The sequence below is a fragment of the Hyaena hyaena genome, unplaced genomic scaffold, assembly GCF_003009895.1.
Source record: "Hyaena hyaena isolate Hyena2069 unplaced genomic scaffold, ASM300989v1 scaffold_1001, whole genome shotgun sequence".
NCBI classification, from domain to species: Eukaryota; Metazoa; Chordata; class Mammalia; order Carnivora; family Hyaenidae; genus Hyaena; species Hyaena hyaena.
In genome coordinates, this window is record NW_024081634.1 from 156,291 (window position 1) to 176,303 (window position 20,013).

At 36.9% G+C, this 20,013-nt stretch overlaps 1 protein-coding gene across 4 annotated transcripts in view; it reads right to left on the bottom strand.

Annotated features, from left to right (window-relative positions):
- Positions 1 to 1,466: 1,466 nt before the first annotated feature.
- Positions 1,467 to 20,013, bottom strand: part of BCAT1 (branched chain amino acid transaminase 1) — a 103,932-nt gene continuing 85,385 nt past the window's right edge. For all 4 annotated transcript variants that reach the window (XM_039221713.1, XM_039221715.1, XM_039221714.1 and 1 more), the window contains 3 exons: positions 17,341 to 17,481; positions 15,382 to 15,456; positions 1,467 to 7,807 (listed from right to left, as the gene is read on the bottom strand). In XM_039221713.1, the coding sequence (XP_039077644.1) occupies positions 7,766 to 7,807; positions 15,382 to 15,456; positions 17,341 to 17,481 (258 nt within the window). In that variant the 3' untranslated portion in view covers positions 1,467 to 7,765. The remainder of the gene's footprint in view (positions 7,808 to 15,381; positions 15,457 to 17,340; positions 17,482 to 20,013) is intronic.

Below are 20,013 nucleotides of genomic sequence, written 5' to 3' on the forward strand. Positions count from 1 at the left end.
TAAACTATTTGTAAAAAAAATAAAAATAAACATTAAAAATTATTAAAAAAAAAAATAGCTCCACTACATTTGGGATACTTCCAGCCCGAGTCTTGTGACTAAACTTCTTTCATGAGTTACTGTCAAAGATTTTTCAAAAATCGTTTTGCCTTAGTGACAAAACCTTTGGAGAGAATGGCCACGGGTTTCAGTCAGCACTGTCTGTGCTGCATGCAGGCATGACTGGAGAGTAAACACAGCGACTGTCCTATACACACAAGGAGTGTCTGCACCCAGGGCGTGTGTTTTTTGGTTACAAGAATGTGAACCTTCAAGGTATCACCAGGATAAATAAAGTCAGGCTACAATAGAACATGTCATCAAAAGAGAAGTTATCATGGTGAAGGCAACTATGATATGCCATGTTGTAGAATCAGATTCTTGATTTTCAAAATATGTTTACGATCAAATTGGATCAGCTTAGCAGACAAATAATTACAAAGATCGAAAATTGCCTGATCCTCCAAGCCTTTTTTTTTTTTTTTTTTGCTTGTTAGTAAACTGATGTAGAAGAGACACTTACTCCCCTGAAGGAGACTGCTGTCTCAAATGATAAATCATGTAAGCTCCAGTGAATGTATGTCATCACCCTCAGGAATGACAAGTCTATCTTTGTCACTCTTGTGGGATTTGAGCATTGATGCTGTAAAACTACTTGACTAATAACCTTCACCTGGACCTTTCAAAGTCTGCATGTAACTCCTTGATAAAGATATTGATAAAGGCTAATATTGTCACAGATTGACAGGGTTGGGAGAAGACGATCACCAAACACTTTGACACTTCAGTTTAAGTAGAAACTCCTTGAAAAAACCTTAGGTTTTGCTGTACTTGGAAATCACTGGGGCAGATCACAAGAAAATGAGCATGTGACCCTCATATAATGCATTTGGCTTTATTCTCTCAGACATGTGCACACGAGGGGAGTTTATACAAGGTCTGGTTTGACTAAAAGGACACGTCACTGATGTTCTCTGAGTTTAGATGGAATTGCCTTTCATTTTATATAATGTCTAATTCTAAAGCTAGTTAGCCATATATGGATGTGTTGTATCAGTGAGATGATTCACTAAGACAATGAACGGGAAGAAGTAATCTATTCCCCTTACTTTGTGCAAAATTCCAAAGACAAAGCTAAATTTTACTAAAGACAGATCCATAGCCAGGGGAAAGGATAATTCTTAAAAGCCCACTGTATTTCTAGCCAAATGTTTGAAAAGAGATTTAGATTCTACCCAGGTGTATGGTTTACAGGTTTTTCTGGTGTCCTCAATTCTTTTCACGCCCTCAATGTCATTTTGGTTTAAAAATACCACACTACATTTACTTCCCGTGACCAAAAGCCTTGGAACATCACAAAAATAGCAAGTAAGCATTACTTTCACACATCCAACAAATGCCGATTTCAAGAGACTGCACCAACAGGATTCCTTTAAGTTGCTTTATTGATGACAGGAACAAGTGCGTAATTAAAGATTTCAGGAGGAATCTGCAAACAATAAAGAATGTGTCTATTGCCAGCAAAATACAATTATTCCAGGTCCTTTAGACACTACAAATATAGAATTCTTTCACACCAGATGGTTCATATGCGACAAAGCCATTTTAGGATGTTTAATTGTGCTTTTACAAAACCTTCAAAGAATGAGGTAGTTTCCTTTACCCACATTACTCTCCACATTTCTATTACACTTTCAGTGAGTTTAAATCATTTAATGTAACCTTTAAACAATTTTCCCATGAAAGCCAAGCCTTATTTACAAAGTGTTTATTTTTTTCCACTTGATTTTTCTTAAAGAGAACTTCAAGAATGACTACAGAACTAGAGAAATTTGAGACAGTGGTTGGGCTTTTTCATTGCAATTAGATTTAGATATAAATGAACAAATTCTACGAATTCCAGAGTTAAGCTGATATTCTCCTGTTTCTATTTATGGACTTTGATTTAAAAACTACTTTCTCAAACTACTTATTTTCTCTCAGCCACTGTTATTAAGTATGCAAACTCTTCAGACGTTGGCTTAGGCTCTGTTTATTAGCCACCTGAGTCCATTTCAGAATCACTCATTCTCATAAGTCACAAAAGGGAAACATCTGTAGAAGTTACAGATGCATACAGATTAGCTAGCTTATTTTTAAAACTTCATTCAAAATCTACTTATAGCCATACTCTTGAGAGAATTCCTGCACTCTTCAGAGACTTATCAATGACGTAAAATTTGAGGCAGATATTTGCATTCCTTTGTTGACCCTGAGAATGACCACTGTGAAATTAACCTGGGGAAAGTGCAGCATGTTGCACATTTTAGTTAAGAACTAAATGGCAATATTCAACTAATTTCCACATCAGTTAGCCTTCACCAAGGAAAAGAAGATGGTGATAAACATACTTCTAAGGGGGGGAGGGTGCAAAAGTCACAATCTACTCCTTGTCACTAGTTTTTTCAGCCTCAAGAAGCTTCACAAATCTGAAGTGGTTGAAGAAATGACACAATAGATCTTAGAGTATGCAGTTATAAAATATAGCCTTCTCTAAATTTGTCGTAAAGTGGTTTCCACATAACACGACCATCAGATTATTACTTCAAGATCATGGCCTAATTCTAATACCTGATGAACTGGCCCCTATGCTTAGCCACTTCCTATTTGGCAATATTTATATTTGGCACCTATGTTGAAAGCTAAAGATCCCTATGGCTGGCTGAATAAGGACAAGGCTCCTCTGGATAACACAGAAGCAAGTTTGACTTTTTTCTTCTATTTCTTCTTCTACCTTCTTCAGTTGTTCCTCTTCTGACATCCTCTCTAATTAAAAGTTTCTTGCCCCATAATCTAATAATGGAACCTAATTAATAATTTAATAATAGGAACCTAGCCATTGTGACAGTGGATGCGCAGAGAAATCTGTCATTGAAACTATATTTTAATTCATTCTCATACCACAGCTTATAGTCAATTCTTACATCCCAACAGTGGATTCTGTAAGTTGGAACATTATACAACTTAAGTTTTAAGCCTTATTCATAGGGTCTACAGAGGTATGAAAAATACACTTCCAGACAGAGTAAGACTTACTTAAGACTTCAATTGTACCCAGCAGATTTTTAAACACCGCTTCATTTTTTTCCAATACTGAATTTCATGCCTTCATCATTCACATTTGAATCATTCACTAAAGCAAATATGTGTACTTCTATCGGACCCCAGAGAATTATTTACCACAAACACTGTTATCTCGTGTTGATACGTTTCTTACCAAACTCCCCAAATTAGTATCTGGGAAGTATTTTCATATGGTATGTACACTGAAGATGAAAAATCACTTTCCTCCACCTCTGAATTTTTTAAAGTGTGTTTTGGCCATGAATAATACAATTCTCCTTGCAACACTTTAAATGACCTTTCTTTTAAAATCTCAAACCATGAAAAGTCATTCTTATATTAGTCTTCTACCTGTGATTTTCTGAGTAGCTGGATCCATCATTTTCAAGCTAATGCTCTAAACAGTTTGATTCATAATAGACATTTTCCAGAAAAACGCATTCTAGAAACATTTTATTTCAATAATATCTGGCTTTTCAATAATATCTGAGTTTAAGATCAGCAAGGATGCTGTAATTTGAGATGATCTTTAGATGAACCATGACAATTTAACACTGCTCCAGAGAATGTAGTTACCAAATGTACTAGGCAGGTTGGCAGTAAGCGGTAAACCAACAGGGAATCACCACAAGAGAGTGGCTGAGTAACCTCTAAAACTAATCCTATAGAGGAGTTTTGCACTAGAGAAAGGAGTGGAAAAAGGGACAAATTTCCTTTAAAACTGAGAAGAAAATGTTCGTTGTGATTTCTTGATAAGAGATGTGTTGTGGCCATCATCTCCTATTATCTAACGTCATTAAATACCACTTTTTTAATCTAAAACTTTAAGTAGTAAAGTATAAACTCCATGAGGATAACGTCTACATACTATTTATTTTCTAAAACTAACTTCCTAATCCCTACACCAGCTGTGTTAGATGCAAATTTGTGGCTACTCAGTCAACATTTATCAAATTAACAGACCAAATTAACTATAATCTCTATTATCTTTGTCAATTAATAGGTAATGCTTATTGAAAAGCTGGTATTCTGTCTCTCTTGGGGAGAAGGTATCTGGAAAACAGGTAAACAAATTCTACTTGTGAAAAAACAAAGTGACAGGTGTTATGAAGTGTCCAAATTATTTGTGAGCATTAATATTTATAGCTTAAGTTTCTGCATATCCACATAAGAATAAGTCCACATTACAAGGAATAATTCATTGATCACATTTAGCATCAGAATATGAAATAAGTGAGCCTTACAATGTTTCTCTGACCCCTATCTACACCCTTTGCTTTAGTCCATCTGATGAATATTGATTGCCCTCAATATTTTAGAAAATATAAATAACAAGCGAACATGTATTGTCATTTTCTGCCTAAAATACATGTTCCCCAATCGTAATGGTAAACTGAACATATACTTTTACAAAGGAACTTTTTAAGGAAAAAGAATACAATAACTGAGCACTGAGTGGGAATGGGGAGAATACATAAGCGTACTCTGGCAGCTGATTTTACAGCACAAACCCCCTAAAGTGGAGCTCACTTCACTGCTTTAGTAAGAGGCTCCTACAATTCTTTGGACCAAGATCTACTCATTAATTGCCTCAAGTGTTCAAGAGTGCTGATTTGAGGGAAGCAAGACCCCTCGTTTAGGTACAATTACATAAAGCAATAGAATTGATCTTGGGGCATCTCATGCAGGCTTCCCCAAACCTGAGGAGTGCTATGCTGCATATCATGTAAGTGGTGTTACGCTGTGCTTTCTTGCTGGTATCATCAGTCATTTTTTTTTTCCTTAGGGCAATATTTTGCGAAAAGAATAGAGGGTGTTTACCAGGGAGAAAATAACATGATTCCCTAACAAGTTTTCTCATTCTCTTATTTCTCTTTCACTTTTCCTTTGTACTTTTGAAAGAAAAGGTTAAAACAGGTATTGTTAGTTTATTTCATTCCTACCAGCTGCCGGTGCTTCAGAGAATGGTACACACCCCTGCAGTTGATGCTTCTTTTGAGGTATCGTGATTTGAATCCTTAATAAATGACTGTGACCAAAAAAAGATTCTAATAGAAAATATCTTTAGGAAATGCTCAAGTTATGTTTATGGCTGAACACTTCATTTTAAAATCCTGGTTCCTACCAATGTGTTTAGGAAAAAGCTGACAAACTTGGTCTGAAATGTAAAAACTGAAAAAAGTGGGAGGAAGAGAACATGCAAAATAAGTTAATCATTATCATTCTAAGTGCCACCAGTTCTGTTTATATTCATGCACATGTGAATTGTTGAATCTCATTTGATCAACCCAATTAAACATTAAATAATTGCAGCCAATTATGCAAATATCAGCAACAATATTAATTTGTTGATCTTTTTGAGCAGATTAGCCTCACATGTTCCTAATGCTAGACTATCTTACACCATAAATGATCAATTAGTGTTAGGATAACTAAGTCTTGAAGAACGGATAATTGCCTAGTTATAATGTGTCACTCTTGCTGTATTAATCCACTGCAATTAAACAAATAGTGCACAAGGAAAAAAGATGTGCAGATGTTCCTTTTAAATCTATTTAACAAGTTAGTGTCAAGGTCAATTTTCTGTCTTATTACTTAAGAGAATGGCAGATTGTGCTTTCTCGGTTTTAGGAGACCTCCAGTTTTTTAAAATGTATATCCTTAGTTTTCATTCCATCTGGAAGAAAGGGCTTAAAATGCTCTTAAGGTCTGATGAAAGAAATCAGAGACATAATGTCAAGACATATTGTTCTCTAACTTTTACAAGGGACGTGTGTTGCCACACTAAAGTTAGAGATGCAAAGTATGAAATGTATTTATGGCAAACAAATGATTTCCGTTTCTCATAGGGATGAAGGTCTAGTTATGAGTGCTACATGACAGGTTGGAATTACACGTAACTCTTTCTAGACTACTGCACTAAAAACGAGGTCATAGGCTTTAACTGAGGCAAATGCATACCCTTCGAATACTAGTTGGTGAAGTGTGCAGAGGACAGTTAAAGCACCTGAGACCTGAAAAGAACAGACTTCCAAGACTTCAGATCGCCAATGAAAAGCCCCCTAAAATACATTTTTATTATTCCTTTTCATCTTATATACTTCCCTAATCTTCATTTTACCATTCCTATCTAAAAGGACCCTATGGCCAAAAGTCTTAGAAAAGAATCAAAGCCCCATTTGCTATGTGCTGCTAAATGCCTTAAGGAAACTTTTCTAACACATCAAACTTTTAGAATGTCTTTTTTCTCCCCCCTTGCTCTGAAAAGAGAATGAAATATGATCAGCAAGATGAAAGTTACTAGAACTGAGGGAAACCAAAATATAATGTTGAAGAGTTGACCTTCCAGGGGTAGATGTTTTCTAGCAAGGTTTGACTGACCTTCCCCTAAATAAACCAGGATTCAGTTTTAACTCACGGCTCCTAAATGAAGAAAAGATCATCCATCTAGACTCACTCTCCCTGTACCCTAACCATGTGCTCCTCCAATCCCCATTCAACAGAAATGAGGTATACCAAAGTATACTGCTCTGCTTTCTACCATAAAGCTAAATGTGATTATTTATTTTGTACTTAACACTTAACATATATGTATTTAACACTTCATAGAGGTCATTTCCATTTGGTTGGTATGATACCACGACCTCTCTAAAGCTGCTATTTCAATTCCAAGGCAGTCTTCAAACATGAAATAATCCTTCCAACAAACTATGCCTCTGAATATCTCTAATGACTTAGCAGTCCCTGGAAAAGAAAGACAACATGAGGTAAATGTACACAATGTCAGAATCAACCACACATTTTAGTTAAGAGGTTTCATAATATATAAACAAAGAAGATATACTTCTATAGAAGCTAAATGTTCATTCATTCATTATTTAATGAGTACCCATTACGTGCCAGGCAGCGGGATACAAAGATCTCAAAGGCACAAGAGCCTCAGTCTTGAGTTGGGGCCTGACAAAGAGCCAATTACAATACAATGTGGAAAGGACAGTGGTGGAAATGTGCACAGGTCCTGCTGATGCACAAGGACAGCCTAGAGGAGACTGACATCAAGAAGAAAGGAGATTTCCTCTTTAAGATAGATTTAGGGGGACTGCAAAGAAAAATTGAAGGGAGAAATACCAGCTTTTCAAAGTCTTCATTATTAAAAAACAACAACAACAACAACAACAACAAAAACAAAAACCACAGCCATTTTCTGAAGATGAAGATAATGCCACAGGAAACATTAGCCATGAAATTTACTCAGATCAGTTTTCCAACACAAAGACACTCATTTGGTTGAGGAGCAGAACATAACTTATGCTGCTAAGGAATAAAATATTTTTGTATCTGAGTAAAGTATTAAGGGAGGCACTAAGATTATTGAGGAAAAGTCTATGCTATATGGCTTACATTATCATCTTTCGAAGAGAAGCTTTTAACACTGAGTTTGCAAAATACCACTTGATGATTGCAATTCATTTTCTCTGGCATGAGGAAAAAAATCACCCTGGTAACAACTGATAATACAAACTACATTAGGCACAATGAAAAACAGGTAGCTAGAGAAATCTATTGTAATTCAACTCTGACGGTCTGTCTCAATAGCACACAAATGATATCGTGTATTTTCCATTCAGGATACTGTGATTGTCCACTCGCTCTCTTCTCTTCCGTACTACAACGAAAGCAAGAAAACATGTTTAAGTGTAAACTTTACCAGTGCAAGAATCACTTACAAATAAATTTAGTAAAACAACCAATCTTATACAAAAGGTCTGCTCCTATTTTGAACATTAAAAGCATATTCATGTTAAAAATAGGATTAGAGAGAAACAATCACATACCTGGAGAGAATCACAAGTTGGTTTTTTTTTTTTTTTTGAGAATCACAAGTTTTATAATTATGGTTCAATTCAAATTTATAGCTGGTATAAGTCTCTAAGTAACGCCTTTTCATCACCATTCTGTATTTAGCTTCTGCTTTCCAAATAAAGTAACGGAGTTAAATTTAATGACAATTATCTTTACTCTAAAGAAGCGATGCTCAGAGTGTATGCTCCAGACCCAGAGCACTGGCATCACCAGGCGGCATGTCTGAAATGCAAATTCTCAAGCCATACCTCAGACTTTACTGGGCATGGGTTCCAGCAACCATGCTTCAACCAGCACTTCTGGGGAATTCTAACAAGAGCAAAGTTTGAGAATCACAGCTCTAAAACCCCTTACTCAAGAGTGTTTTGTGTTCTTGGACAAAATATCAAATTGACAAACCCTCTGTTCTGTAAATGAAAGTCATTCAAGTTATGTTAGCATCTCAATTTTTCTTATTCCTTCAAAAGTTATGGAACTATATCACAATCAGAATTTGATTATTTGCATCTCCAAATACTTTGCTGTCACAAACTTGAATTTTAAATTTTTTTTTTTAAATGTTTTATTTATTTCTAGGAGAGAGAGAGAGACAGCGTGAGCAGGGGAGGGTCAGAGAGAGAGGGAGTCACAGACTGAAACAGGCTCCAGGCTCTGAGCTGGCAGTCAGCACAGAGCCCGACACGGGGCTCGAACCCACAAACCACGGGATCATGACCTAAGCGAAAGTCGGACGCTTAACCGACTAAGCCACCCAGGTGCCCCGAATTTTAATACTAAAAACAATTAAATGAAACATAGGCATTCCAGATGTCAGCAGTAGAAAGCTAGTTTTGATTCATTTGTTCTTTTATTCATTCATGCATGCATTCATTCATTCATCAAACATCTGTGTTTAAAGGAACTCTCACTCGTTGAGCGAGTACTGCAAGCTAAGGCAATGGTGCCAAGAGCTTTAAAGACTTACTACTACGTCTATCCTCACAGTAACCCCAGAGAGTAGGTGCCATTATTGATCTCATTTTATGGATGAGAAAAACTGCATTAGGGAGATTAAAAAAACTTACTCAGGAAATTGGTAAATGGCAGAGCCCAGATCCTAGCCAAAGGTCTCTGTCACACCAAATTACATGTTCTTGACTACCATTTGGACTTCCCTCCACATGTCCACATAGCTGTGTGTGTGGAGATGGACTTGGAACATATCTTCCCTCCCACCCAGTAGCATGCCATTGAGTCTGCTACCCCATGTGCTTGCCTAAATTACTCAAATGATGTTTCCTTTTCACATGAATTGGCTTTTCAGTCGCAGTAAAACTTCAGTTGAAATTTATATAAAACATAAGCATTTCTAAATTGGAAAGAACTTTAATGATCATCTAAACTGTAGGGGATTTGGGGAGCCCGGCTCGCTCAGTTGATAGAGGATGTGACGCTTGATCTCAGGGTCATAAGTTCGAGCCCCATGCTGGGTGTAGAGATTACTTAAAAATAAAACCTTTAAAAAAGAAATTAATTAAATACAAGGATGAGTAACATAAGTGGAGCTCTGGATTTTACTTGAGAACAATTCCACTTTAATCAGTTTTGTATGTTGGGTTCCAAGAAAGATTTATTTTGCAGAAAATTTCTCCTGCTTAAAAATCAAGTATGAAGAGCAAAGTGCTTTTAAAGCCAAGCTTCTTATTCTACATACAAGGAGAATAAGGCTCTAGATAACTCTTAATCAGAAGCCCAGGGCTCCTGCCTCTATCTGATGCTATTTCTCCTATGTTACATTGTCCATGTGCTGGGTTCCTCTTAAAGAGCTTTAAAGACCTTGAGAGCAGAATCTATCAAATTGGAAAAATACTGGAAGCCAAGCATGGGTCTACTAACAGCCTTTTGGTTTACATAAAAAGGAGAAGGAAGGAAGCCCAATCTATCAGAGTTGCCTCAAAAGTGTGGCTTCCCGCTATTAATTGTTGATTCATGATAAATGCTAGACAAAAATTCCCAAATTCTGCCTGATTTATGTATGGTACAACATAACTTAAGGTGAGATCAAAATATGTGTTTTATTTCTCTTACATGTATTCCCATTAATACATTAAATATTTATGCCATTAATAATAATTGAGTGTCATTGTATTGACATTTTAGCAGATCTACACTATTGTAATTCATGACCACCATAATTTCATCTTGAATCTCATCAATTAAAGTCAATTTGCTTTCAATTAGTTGTTCCAGTTTTATAAACAGTCAAAAATCTATTTTGGTTATGAGTCGTAGGCCGTATCACTCTAAGACCCTTCATAATATATATTAAGATTGACCCCCCATCCTGTAATTTATGCTTTTATGTTAAAATTAGAGCATTCTGAGATGTATCCAAGAAATGTCATAATACAGGTATCTCATAGTATCTAGACCTAGGCAGTTAGCAATCAAAATTTCTAGTTAGATGATAAATAACTTGATTCAAATTTTCAAGGCAAAATAATTCAAAAGTAGAGCTGACAAATGTTAGCAGAGATAGAAATCATATTCTTTCCTCAGGAGTAGGTGTCTAGAGAAGGAGGGGAAAGAACACATGTCTGCATGGGTGAGGCCGTCATTATCAGGGTCGTTACAGAGCCACAGCAGCAGGCTTACACCTTCAGAATTTGGCAGGTCTGTGCAAGTCACATGGACTTGGCATTGTTCACTGGAATCGAAGATGAGGTTAAAGCAACATGGCAAATCAGACTGAGCCCGTGGGGTGGTACTCTGAGCCCATGTGGAAGACTATCAGTGTGATATGTAGAATTTTCATCTTTCATGAATTCCAGAAAGAATACTAAACCAAAACACAACTAAAGACAAGTTCATTACTTCACATCCAACATATGTATGGCAATTAATTTTACATGGCCGTTGCTAAAATACCTTTTACATTCAACAGAAAGTTCTTTTTTTTTTTTTTTTTTAAATGTTTTATTAATTTCTAGGAGAGGAGAGAGAGAGAGAGAGAGCGTGAGCAGGGGAGGGTCAGAGAGAGAGGGAGTCACAGACTGAAACAGGCTCCAGGCTCTGAGCTGGCAGTCAGCACAGAGCCCGACGCGGGGCTCGAACCCACGAACCGCGAGATCATGACCTAAGCGAAAGTCAGACGCTCAACCAACTAAGCCACCCAGGCGCCCCTCATTCAACAGAAAGTTCTTATCAACACAAAAGGACAATCTACGCACTTACTTTCTGCAATGCCAATAAAAATATACTCAGTGCTGCCCACCAGGTAACAATTTGTCTTTCTTGTTCTAAATCCTATGCAATGGCCTGCAAAGCTCTATAATCCTGTAACGTGGAGAAGTGTCCAGTAGGGAACAAGGACAGCTGGGAAGCTGGTCAAGGGGCTGAGTCATCATGGCAATCTGGAAATGTTCACTTAGTATGCACACAAAGAGAAGGATAACTCAGGATATCAGCAGGGAAAAGGGGAAGGGCTCTTATGTAGCTAAAAACCATCCAGCTGTCCTACTGAAAAAAAGAGAAACCCAATAACCACTAATGGTCATTTATTCTTACAAAACTGTAGCCACTAGTGGGGAAAACAGAATTTTAAAAGAAATTCCATTTGGTGGCCTGAAATCAATACAGATCCTGCTCCTATGTCACTGGGCTTTCTTTTTCCTAAACTACTTAAGACATCCACCTCTCTAAACTTAACCAGGAGGTGAAAAATCTATACACTGAAAGCTATAGAAAGCCTATACAAGAAATTGAGCAAGACACACACAAAAAATGGAAAAAATATTTCATGCTCATGGATTGGAAGAACAAATATTTTAAAATGTTGATACTACCCAAAGCAATCTACATACTCAATGCAATCCCTATCAAAACAACACCAGCATTTTGTACAGAGCGAGAACAATCAATCCTAAAATTTGTCTGGAACCAGAAAAGACCCCAAATATCCAAAGCCATCCTGAAAAAGAAAACCAAAGCTGGAGGCATCATAATTGTGGATGTATAACAAAGCTGTAATCATCAAGGCAGTGTGGTACTGGCACAAGAACAGACACTCAGATCAATGGAACAGAGTAGAGAACCAAGAAATGGACCCACAAATGTATGGCCAACTCATCTTTGACACAGCAGGAAAGAATATCCAAGGGAATAAAGACAGTCTCTTCAGGAAATGGTGCTGGGAAAACTGGACAGTAACATGCAGCAAAATGAACCTGGGCCACTTTCTTACACCATACACAAAAATAAACTCAAAATGGATGGAAGACTTAAATAATACAGGAAGCCATCAAAATCCTCGAGGCGAAAGCAGGCAAAAACCTCTTTGACCTTGGCCACAACAACTTCTTACTCAACATGTCTCCAGAGGCAAGGGAAACAAAAGCAAAACTGAACTATTGGAGCCTCTTCAAGATAAAAACCTTCCGCATGGTGAAGGAAACAATCAGCAAAACTAAAAGGCAACCGACAGAATGGGAGAAGGTATTTGTAAATGACATATCAGATAAAGGGTTAGTATCTGAAATCTTATAAAGAATTTATCAAACTCAGCACCCAAACACCAATTAATCCAGTGAAGAAATGGGCAAAAGACATGAATAGACAGTTTCCCAAAGAAGACATCCAGATGGCTAACAGACATATGAAAAAATGTTCAACATCACTCATCATCAGGGAAATACAAATCAAAACCACAATGAGCTACCACCTCATATGAGTCAGAATGGCTAACATTAACAACTCAGGCAACAACAGATGTTGGTGAGGATGCAGAGAAAGAGGATCTCTTTTGCACGGCTGGTGGGAATGCAAAGTGGTGTAGCCACTCTGGAAAACAGTATGGAGATTCCTCAAAAAATTAAAACTAGAACTACGACCCAGCAATTGCACTATTAGGTACTTACTAAAGGATACAGGTGTGCTGTTTTGAAGGGGCACATGCACCCCAATGTTTATGGCAGTACTATCGACAAAAGTCAAAGTATGGTAAGAGCCCAAATGTCCACTGACAGATGAATGGATAAATAAGATGTGGTACATATATACAATGGAGTATTACTTGGCAATCAAAAAGAATGAAATCTTGCCATTTGCAACAACAAGGATGGAAGTAGTATATTATGCTAAATGAAATTCATCAGAAAACAAATATCATATGACTTCACTCATATGTGGACTTTAAGATACAAAACAAATAAACATAAGGGAAGTGAAGCAAAAATAATATAAAAACAGGGAGGGGGACAAAACATAAGAGACTTAAATATAGAGAACAAACTGAGGGTTGCTAGAGGGGTTTTGGGTGAGGAGATGGGCTAAATGGGCAAGAGGAATTAAGGACACTTGTTGGAATGAGCACTAGGTTATATTTAGGGGATGATTCACTGGATTCTACTCCTGAAATCACTATTGCACTATATGCTAACTAACTTGGATGTAAATTTTAAAAAATAAGATAAACAAATAAAAAAAAAAAGACTTCCACCTCTCAGGTCTTTGTAATCACTACTTCCCACTTTCTAAAAACCTGAAAAGCAGCCCTATTAGTTACACAAACATTTGACCTGATATTTAAGGCCTGGATTCCAGGTCTTCATCTGATTCTGACAGCAGTCTTGGTATGTGTATTTCACTTTAAAAATATCTAATCAGGTTCTCTCAAAATTTTCCTGAAAAGTAATTTGAGGGACACATGGGTGGTTCATTCAGTTAAGTGTCCAACTTTGGCTTATGACACGATCTTACGATTCTTGAGTTCGAGCCCCATGTCAGGCTCTGTGCTGCCAGCTCAGAGCCTGGAGCCTGCTTCAGATTCTGTGTCTCCCTCTTGCTCTGCCCCTCCCCTACTCACGTTGTCTCTCTTTCTCTCTCTCTCAAAAGTAAATCAACATTTAAAACAATTAAAAAAAAAGTTATTTGACATTATTCAAGACCTTCCTCCCACCTTTCCTCAGAATGTGTTTAAATACAAGAGCAACACATTTTTGTTCTTCAGTATCTTGTGGTATACCACTCACCCATTCGTTCCTTTATTCATTTAATCAAGAAACATTCGAGTGTGTGTGATAGCCCAGGCCCTGTACAGAATACCAGGGTTACAAGAAGGGAGTAAAACAATTCCTACATTCAAACAACCCTAGAACAAAGACAAGTGTGTGTCTAATTAGAATACAGCTTAAAGGCCATATGTGATATGGAACCCGGATACTCTGGAAGCTGGAGGAAGAAGTTATATTTGAGTGGATGAATATGTATTTGTACTGGGGGAAAGGGATGTTGTTCAAGAGAGACTTTAAAGGTTCCTCAAGGAGATGTATCTTGAAAGACAGCCAATACCTTCTCAAGTAGGCAAACTGCAGAAGGTACAGAAAGGCAGGAAGAAGGAGAGAGCAGAGCCAATTGGAGAACAGAGATGACCCCAATAGCAGGCACAAAGGTGAATACAATGGTGAGGAATCAGATTAGCAAAGAGCAATGCGAAAGAAAAGAAACAATGACAATATGGCTAATGTTCTCCATGCTGAACTCTGGTTAAGTAACACAAAAGTGGTTTTTTTTTTCGCTTGAAAAAAGAAAGAGGACCAAAAAATCCCCAAAAATTGAAATGCTCCCCACTGTAAGAGGTGTTTTGAGGGCAATCTAAAATCCATGGAATTCTATGGAAAATTAGCCAAGGGGAATGAGTACTCAACCTCAGAGGTTCTTACTCATACAGAAATACAGAAGTTGAATGAAAATCAAATCTGTGGTTAAGAAGAAACCCCTCCTAGGTCACAGTGGCAAGAATCTTGAGGGATGTTTTGGTTGTTGTTGCTCTCTTCAATTTACCAGAGAACTTCTTACAAAATATCCCTGTTTCCATGTAATGTCAAAGAGATCAAATGTAAAACATGATGCAATTCTATGCTTTTTCCTCAATAATTACTTAAATTACTTTCCTTGGACAGAAACGGGCACCCATAGCTTGGTTGACAGCACCAATTTGCCATCTTGTAAGAGGATAATTTTGAAACTATTTTCCATGCCCACAGGCATAAAATAATTGAAAAAGAAAGATGTGGTCTTAGATGCTGAATGACTAGTCCTCAGTTCCTTAACATGACTATTTTGTTAGAAAAAAATTTCTAAAAGTATATTTCTAAAAGTATATAAACACAAAATATTGTAAGTTGAGATGTCAAAAATTAACAATGGTTATATTTCAGTGTTGGAATCACAGGTAATAGTTTTCTTCCATGCTTTATTCTACAAATTGGATTTGTTAACCCCAAATGGCAGTGTTTACTTTCTTCTCTCCACTGAAATATGATTTGGTTTTAAGTTCTGATTGAAATAAGAGGACATTTAAAAAAAAAAAAAAAAAAAAAAAAGAAAAGAAACTCTTACTTGAATATCAGTCAATTTGTCCAAGATCCGGCTTGCAAGCTTAGGACCATTCTCCATAGTTGGGATCTGTAAAGTCTATGAAAGAATATCACAGGCACGATAATTGGAGGATATCCACGTATGCAATAAGTAAGACAGTCAGCAATGCTACTGTATGAAGACAATCCTACTGAAATAAGGAATGGTACTATGATAAACTGATCACACATGCCAGCCCCTTATGCCAAAAACTCTTTTCCATTCTGAATTTGAATAAAAACAAACTAGCCAATGATAGTTTATTTCTTGCCTACCAACTGATTCTAGGGCACAGCTGGTTTATATGCCGGTCTTCAGGCTGATTTGAGGAACCAAAGAGAAGCTAGGGATACCTAAAATAGTGGCTAAACCTAAAGAATCCTACCTCTCTCAGGATTCTGAGAATCTATAGGATGAATGGTTGGCTTCCTTACCTAACTCTTCTGGCAGGAAATGAGAACTCAAAAACCTTCTGCCACAAATTAAAGCAAGTCATTGCAGGGGCATATATGAAAGCAAGTCTATGCCTTCACAAAAGGGGCTTCTAAACCTATGACTGTTCCAAGCCAAACCTCCACAATGCAGGCCAGCATCATTACATTGGGGGCTGAGAGACTTCCTGCCCCTAATTTACATTTGAGTCATGCCCATTCCTGCCTGGCTGGCTTGCAGGCTTTTGATAGTCTGATTTTAGTACAGGGCCCACCCTGTCACTTTTCTTCTTATGCTCTTTAGGATAATAGGATAATTAGATGTACCTTTGGCTCTGAATGCCCTCTGAAACAAGACCACTAAAAAAACATTGAGCTTTATAAACTTATTTCTAGAGGTGAATTCATTGTACTTAAAAAAAATCTGACTTCATGACAACTGTAGTTCATTAAAAAAGTGGACCAATAATACATTTACCTAGCTACTACAGTAATAAAACATGCAACAGTAGCTTTATGATCAGTAAAAGTGTTGCTACATAATAAAATATTTCTCCCTTGAAACAATCCGTAGATTGAATCATGTCAAAAGCCACTCCTTACAAGCAAGTTAGAAAATCTCAAGCAATGAAGCAGCCACCATTACAAGTGGAAAAGGAAAATCACCGAGGAAAAATAATTATTTTATTTATTTATTTATTTTAAATTCAAAAACCAATCAAATTTGTATTTAATATGATTAGGTTAATCCAATTCACATCCTAAGAATAATACCCACAGGCCTTTAAGCTATAAAGTTAGATGATGATGTTTAATATTCGAGCTTTGTGATAAAGGGGAAAGCAAAAAACCAAACAAAAACAACCCCCCCCCAAACCCCCCCCCCCCAACAACAAAACTAACAAAAAGAGTGAAAATATACCACATATAAAATCTGACTACTTCACTAGGAGTAGTGAACATTTCTTCCAACCAAATGACTGAATTTTTTTTGGAGGATTTAGTACCAACTTAGCTTATGAAAATTTTTCATAAAATGGTCTGAGTAATAATAACAACAGCAGCAGCAATAATGATAATAAATGTAGGAGCTAATCATTCAAACAAATTTTCCATAACTGTTTGCCATTACTACTGTAGTAGTTTGGGAGAACTTTTGGAAAACAGAAATTGAAATCTAACTCCTTGTAGAACCTTCTTACTGAGCTAAAAGAAAGAAATAAGAATGGAAGCTTACTGGCACATCTCCAATCCCTAAATGACATACGGCAGATGTGATACATTTCCAGGGACAAAACTGACTGCCTCCCATACTGGAGCTGACACAAAGTCGCTGGTAAGATGGGAGTAATTCGGTAATACAGGTCCATTGGGACAAACTGCCAAGTTATTAAAAAAAAAATCCTTTGCATCTTGGGTCCAACTACCATTTCATTCACACGTTTAAAGAACTGAATAAATTATAGGCAAATGCTTGGAAATGACAGAAGGTGAAGAAATCGTCTCTTACCTCACCCTTGTACAGTATATCAGAAACCGGGCAAACAATGCAGGCTGTACCCGAGCCAAACATCTCCCTCACTCGGTTCCCCTTCAGGGCTTTTGTCAAATCCTCCATGGTGAGGTACCTCTCTGACACCTTAAATTCACCCTGTTGGGAATATAAAAAATAGGAATATTAATATTTGCAAGGAAAAGGCATGCAAAAAAAGCCCTGCAGTTCTTAACCTTTCTACTTGACACTCTGAATGAACTCAAATCATGTGAGAATCATCTTCCGAGGGAAAGCTGAAGAGAGCACCACCATGTTATGGGTAAACACGCTGAGGTGTTAAGCAATCTACTCGGAGGTCGCAGCATTGCTAAACGAGATGAACAGAGTAAGATGATAAGAGTATATCATCTCTATAAATACATAGCATATTTCAATGCATGCCAGCTTTTTTTGGCCTTTTATTTGTTGTCATGCCTAAAGTCTCACAAGATAAGGCAATCTAAGTGTTACTTAATGTGTGTTCCATGTTAACAGTGTCTTGAACCCTATTTATCATAAAAGAGAACATATTCCTATATAATAATAATAATTATAGCTACTATTTTTTCAGCATCCATGGCATGCCCACTTCTCTCATTTTTAAGATGGGTATTATCATCCCCACTATACAGATGAAGAAATTAAGGTTCAAAGGGAGGTTAAGTGACGTCTCTAAATCCACAGAGCTAGCAAAAGGCAGAAACAGAATTTGAACTCAGGGCTGATCTTACTGGCTCTATATTTCTTTCTCTCTCTACTACATCTTTTATGGAGTGAAAACACAGACTGAATTTAACTATGTGAACTATTTCATTATTTGAAAACACTGAAAGTATATTTGGACTTTGAGAAATTGCACAGGACATTTCATTTTTTTCCTCAATTCACTGATTCAGTTGTCCTTACAGCAGAAATACTCTTGTTTCTCTTTAGTATCCTATTGGGTTGAGTTTCATTACAGAATTATTGGCATAGCCTCTTCGACTTCTGCTGAACGATTTGAACATTTTGTTTGCTCAAAGATACGAAACTGGGGCGGCGGAGGGGGGCGGCGGAAGCTGATGCTTTTAAGCTATCTGCTTAAATGATCCATTTAAAACTCATTCTTCAGTCTGTTTAATTCTCATTCTTTTATGTTAGTGGTCAAAGTTCAGGGTTTGTCTCATCTTATTAAAAAAAAAAAACCTATCCATCCTTTGTTGCCCTTAATTTTTTTTAAGGAGAGTATTTTTTAAAACTCACGGATCCACAATAAATAAAAAATGAAATTCACAGCCCTTGGCAAGATTCAAAATATGAGAAGAAGGCATCATGCTGTAAGTATGATTTGGAAGAGCAGGAAAATATTCCTGCAATAGAAATATGGCTTTTTGCAAGTTTCAGTTTATCTCAGTCTGGAATTTCAATTATGTCACTCAAAGGTAAATAAATAAATAAATAAATTCCCGAAAATCAGCCAAGTTAACCGAAAACAAGATGAACTCTGTATTCTGGAAAAGAAAAAAGATCTCTTGTAAATAAACAGAATTGTTTTTCCTCTGCTCACCCTTACTTATCTTTGGACAATTTCCCCTGTCTGGCAAGTAATGGTAACCCCCACATGCCTCTTGGCATTTATGTCTTACTGTTTTAAAATAGCTTTTAAAATAAATTACAGCTAAGGAGTCAAGGAAAAACTTCCTCCATAATAACCTATTTTTCATGCTAGCAAATCATTAGTGTGGGAAAGCATTTCCACTTGCAACTTGTCATCAAACCTTCTGTACTTGGTTGATTTTTTTCTTTAATAAAACAAAAATTACTGAGCTTCGAAAATACATCTTTCCAACTGCAAACATATTTAGGACAGGGCAAGCTGTTTGAAATTATACCAACAGTTTGTAAATGTCATGCCCAATGTGCCAGCCAGCATGTGGCAGTTGGGTCTTGTCTACTCCGGGGTTTTGTAGGATTATTTATAGCACATTTCCTTTACTTCCAAAGCTTTTTTGGAGAAAGTGTGCTAGTACTCTCTTAGATAATATGTGCATTTCTAAACATTTGTCCTATTAATACTGTTTGACCACAGCATGCTCAAAGTCTTTTCATGTCCCTTGGAGACCATTTTAACACATGGGTCAAAAGTTCCATCCAAGAACTTTTGCCAGATATCCAACTCATCCAATATTCATCTTGAGTATGTTATAAATGTCATTTCAATACCAAATGGCTTAACATGCTTGCCTGTGTCACACGGATGAGAAACTCTACTGAAAACAACTACATTTGCTTGAGTGTTTTGACTTTAAAATAAGCATGTATGTGAATTGGGGAGGACAGGGGGCAGGGAGGAGGGAGAAAAAAGGCAGCCAAACTAATAATGTTATGTTAGTAAACATTTGTATGTCAGTAAAATTCTTTAATTTCTGTGACTAGCATGGTTACGCTGGGATAAATAGAGGAAAGGAAGAACTACCAATTATTGCCAATTGGAAACAACACACTTAGATTTAGAAAGTTCAGGACTGGTGGAATGGAAGCACATGAGGTATAAACCAGGTGAGTTGGTAGGAGACACGTGCTACAGCGCTCACAATCAGCACTGGAATACTGCTTCACTAGGATAACTTGCCAAACTGTTTTCTCTCTGCCCTTCCTATACACATCACT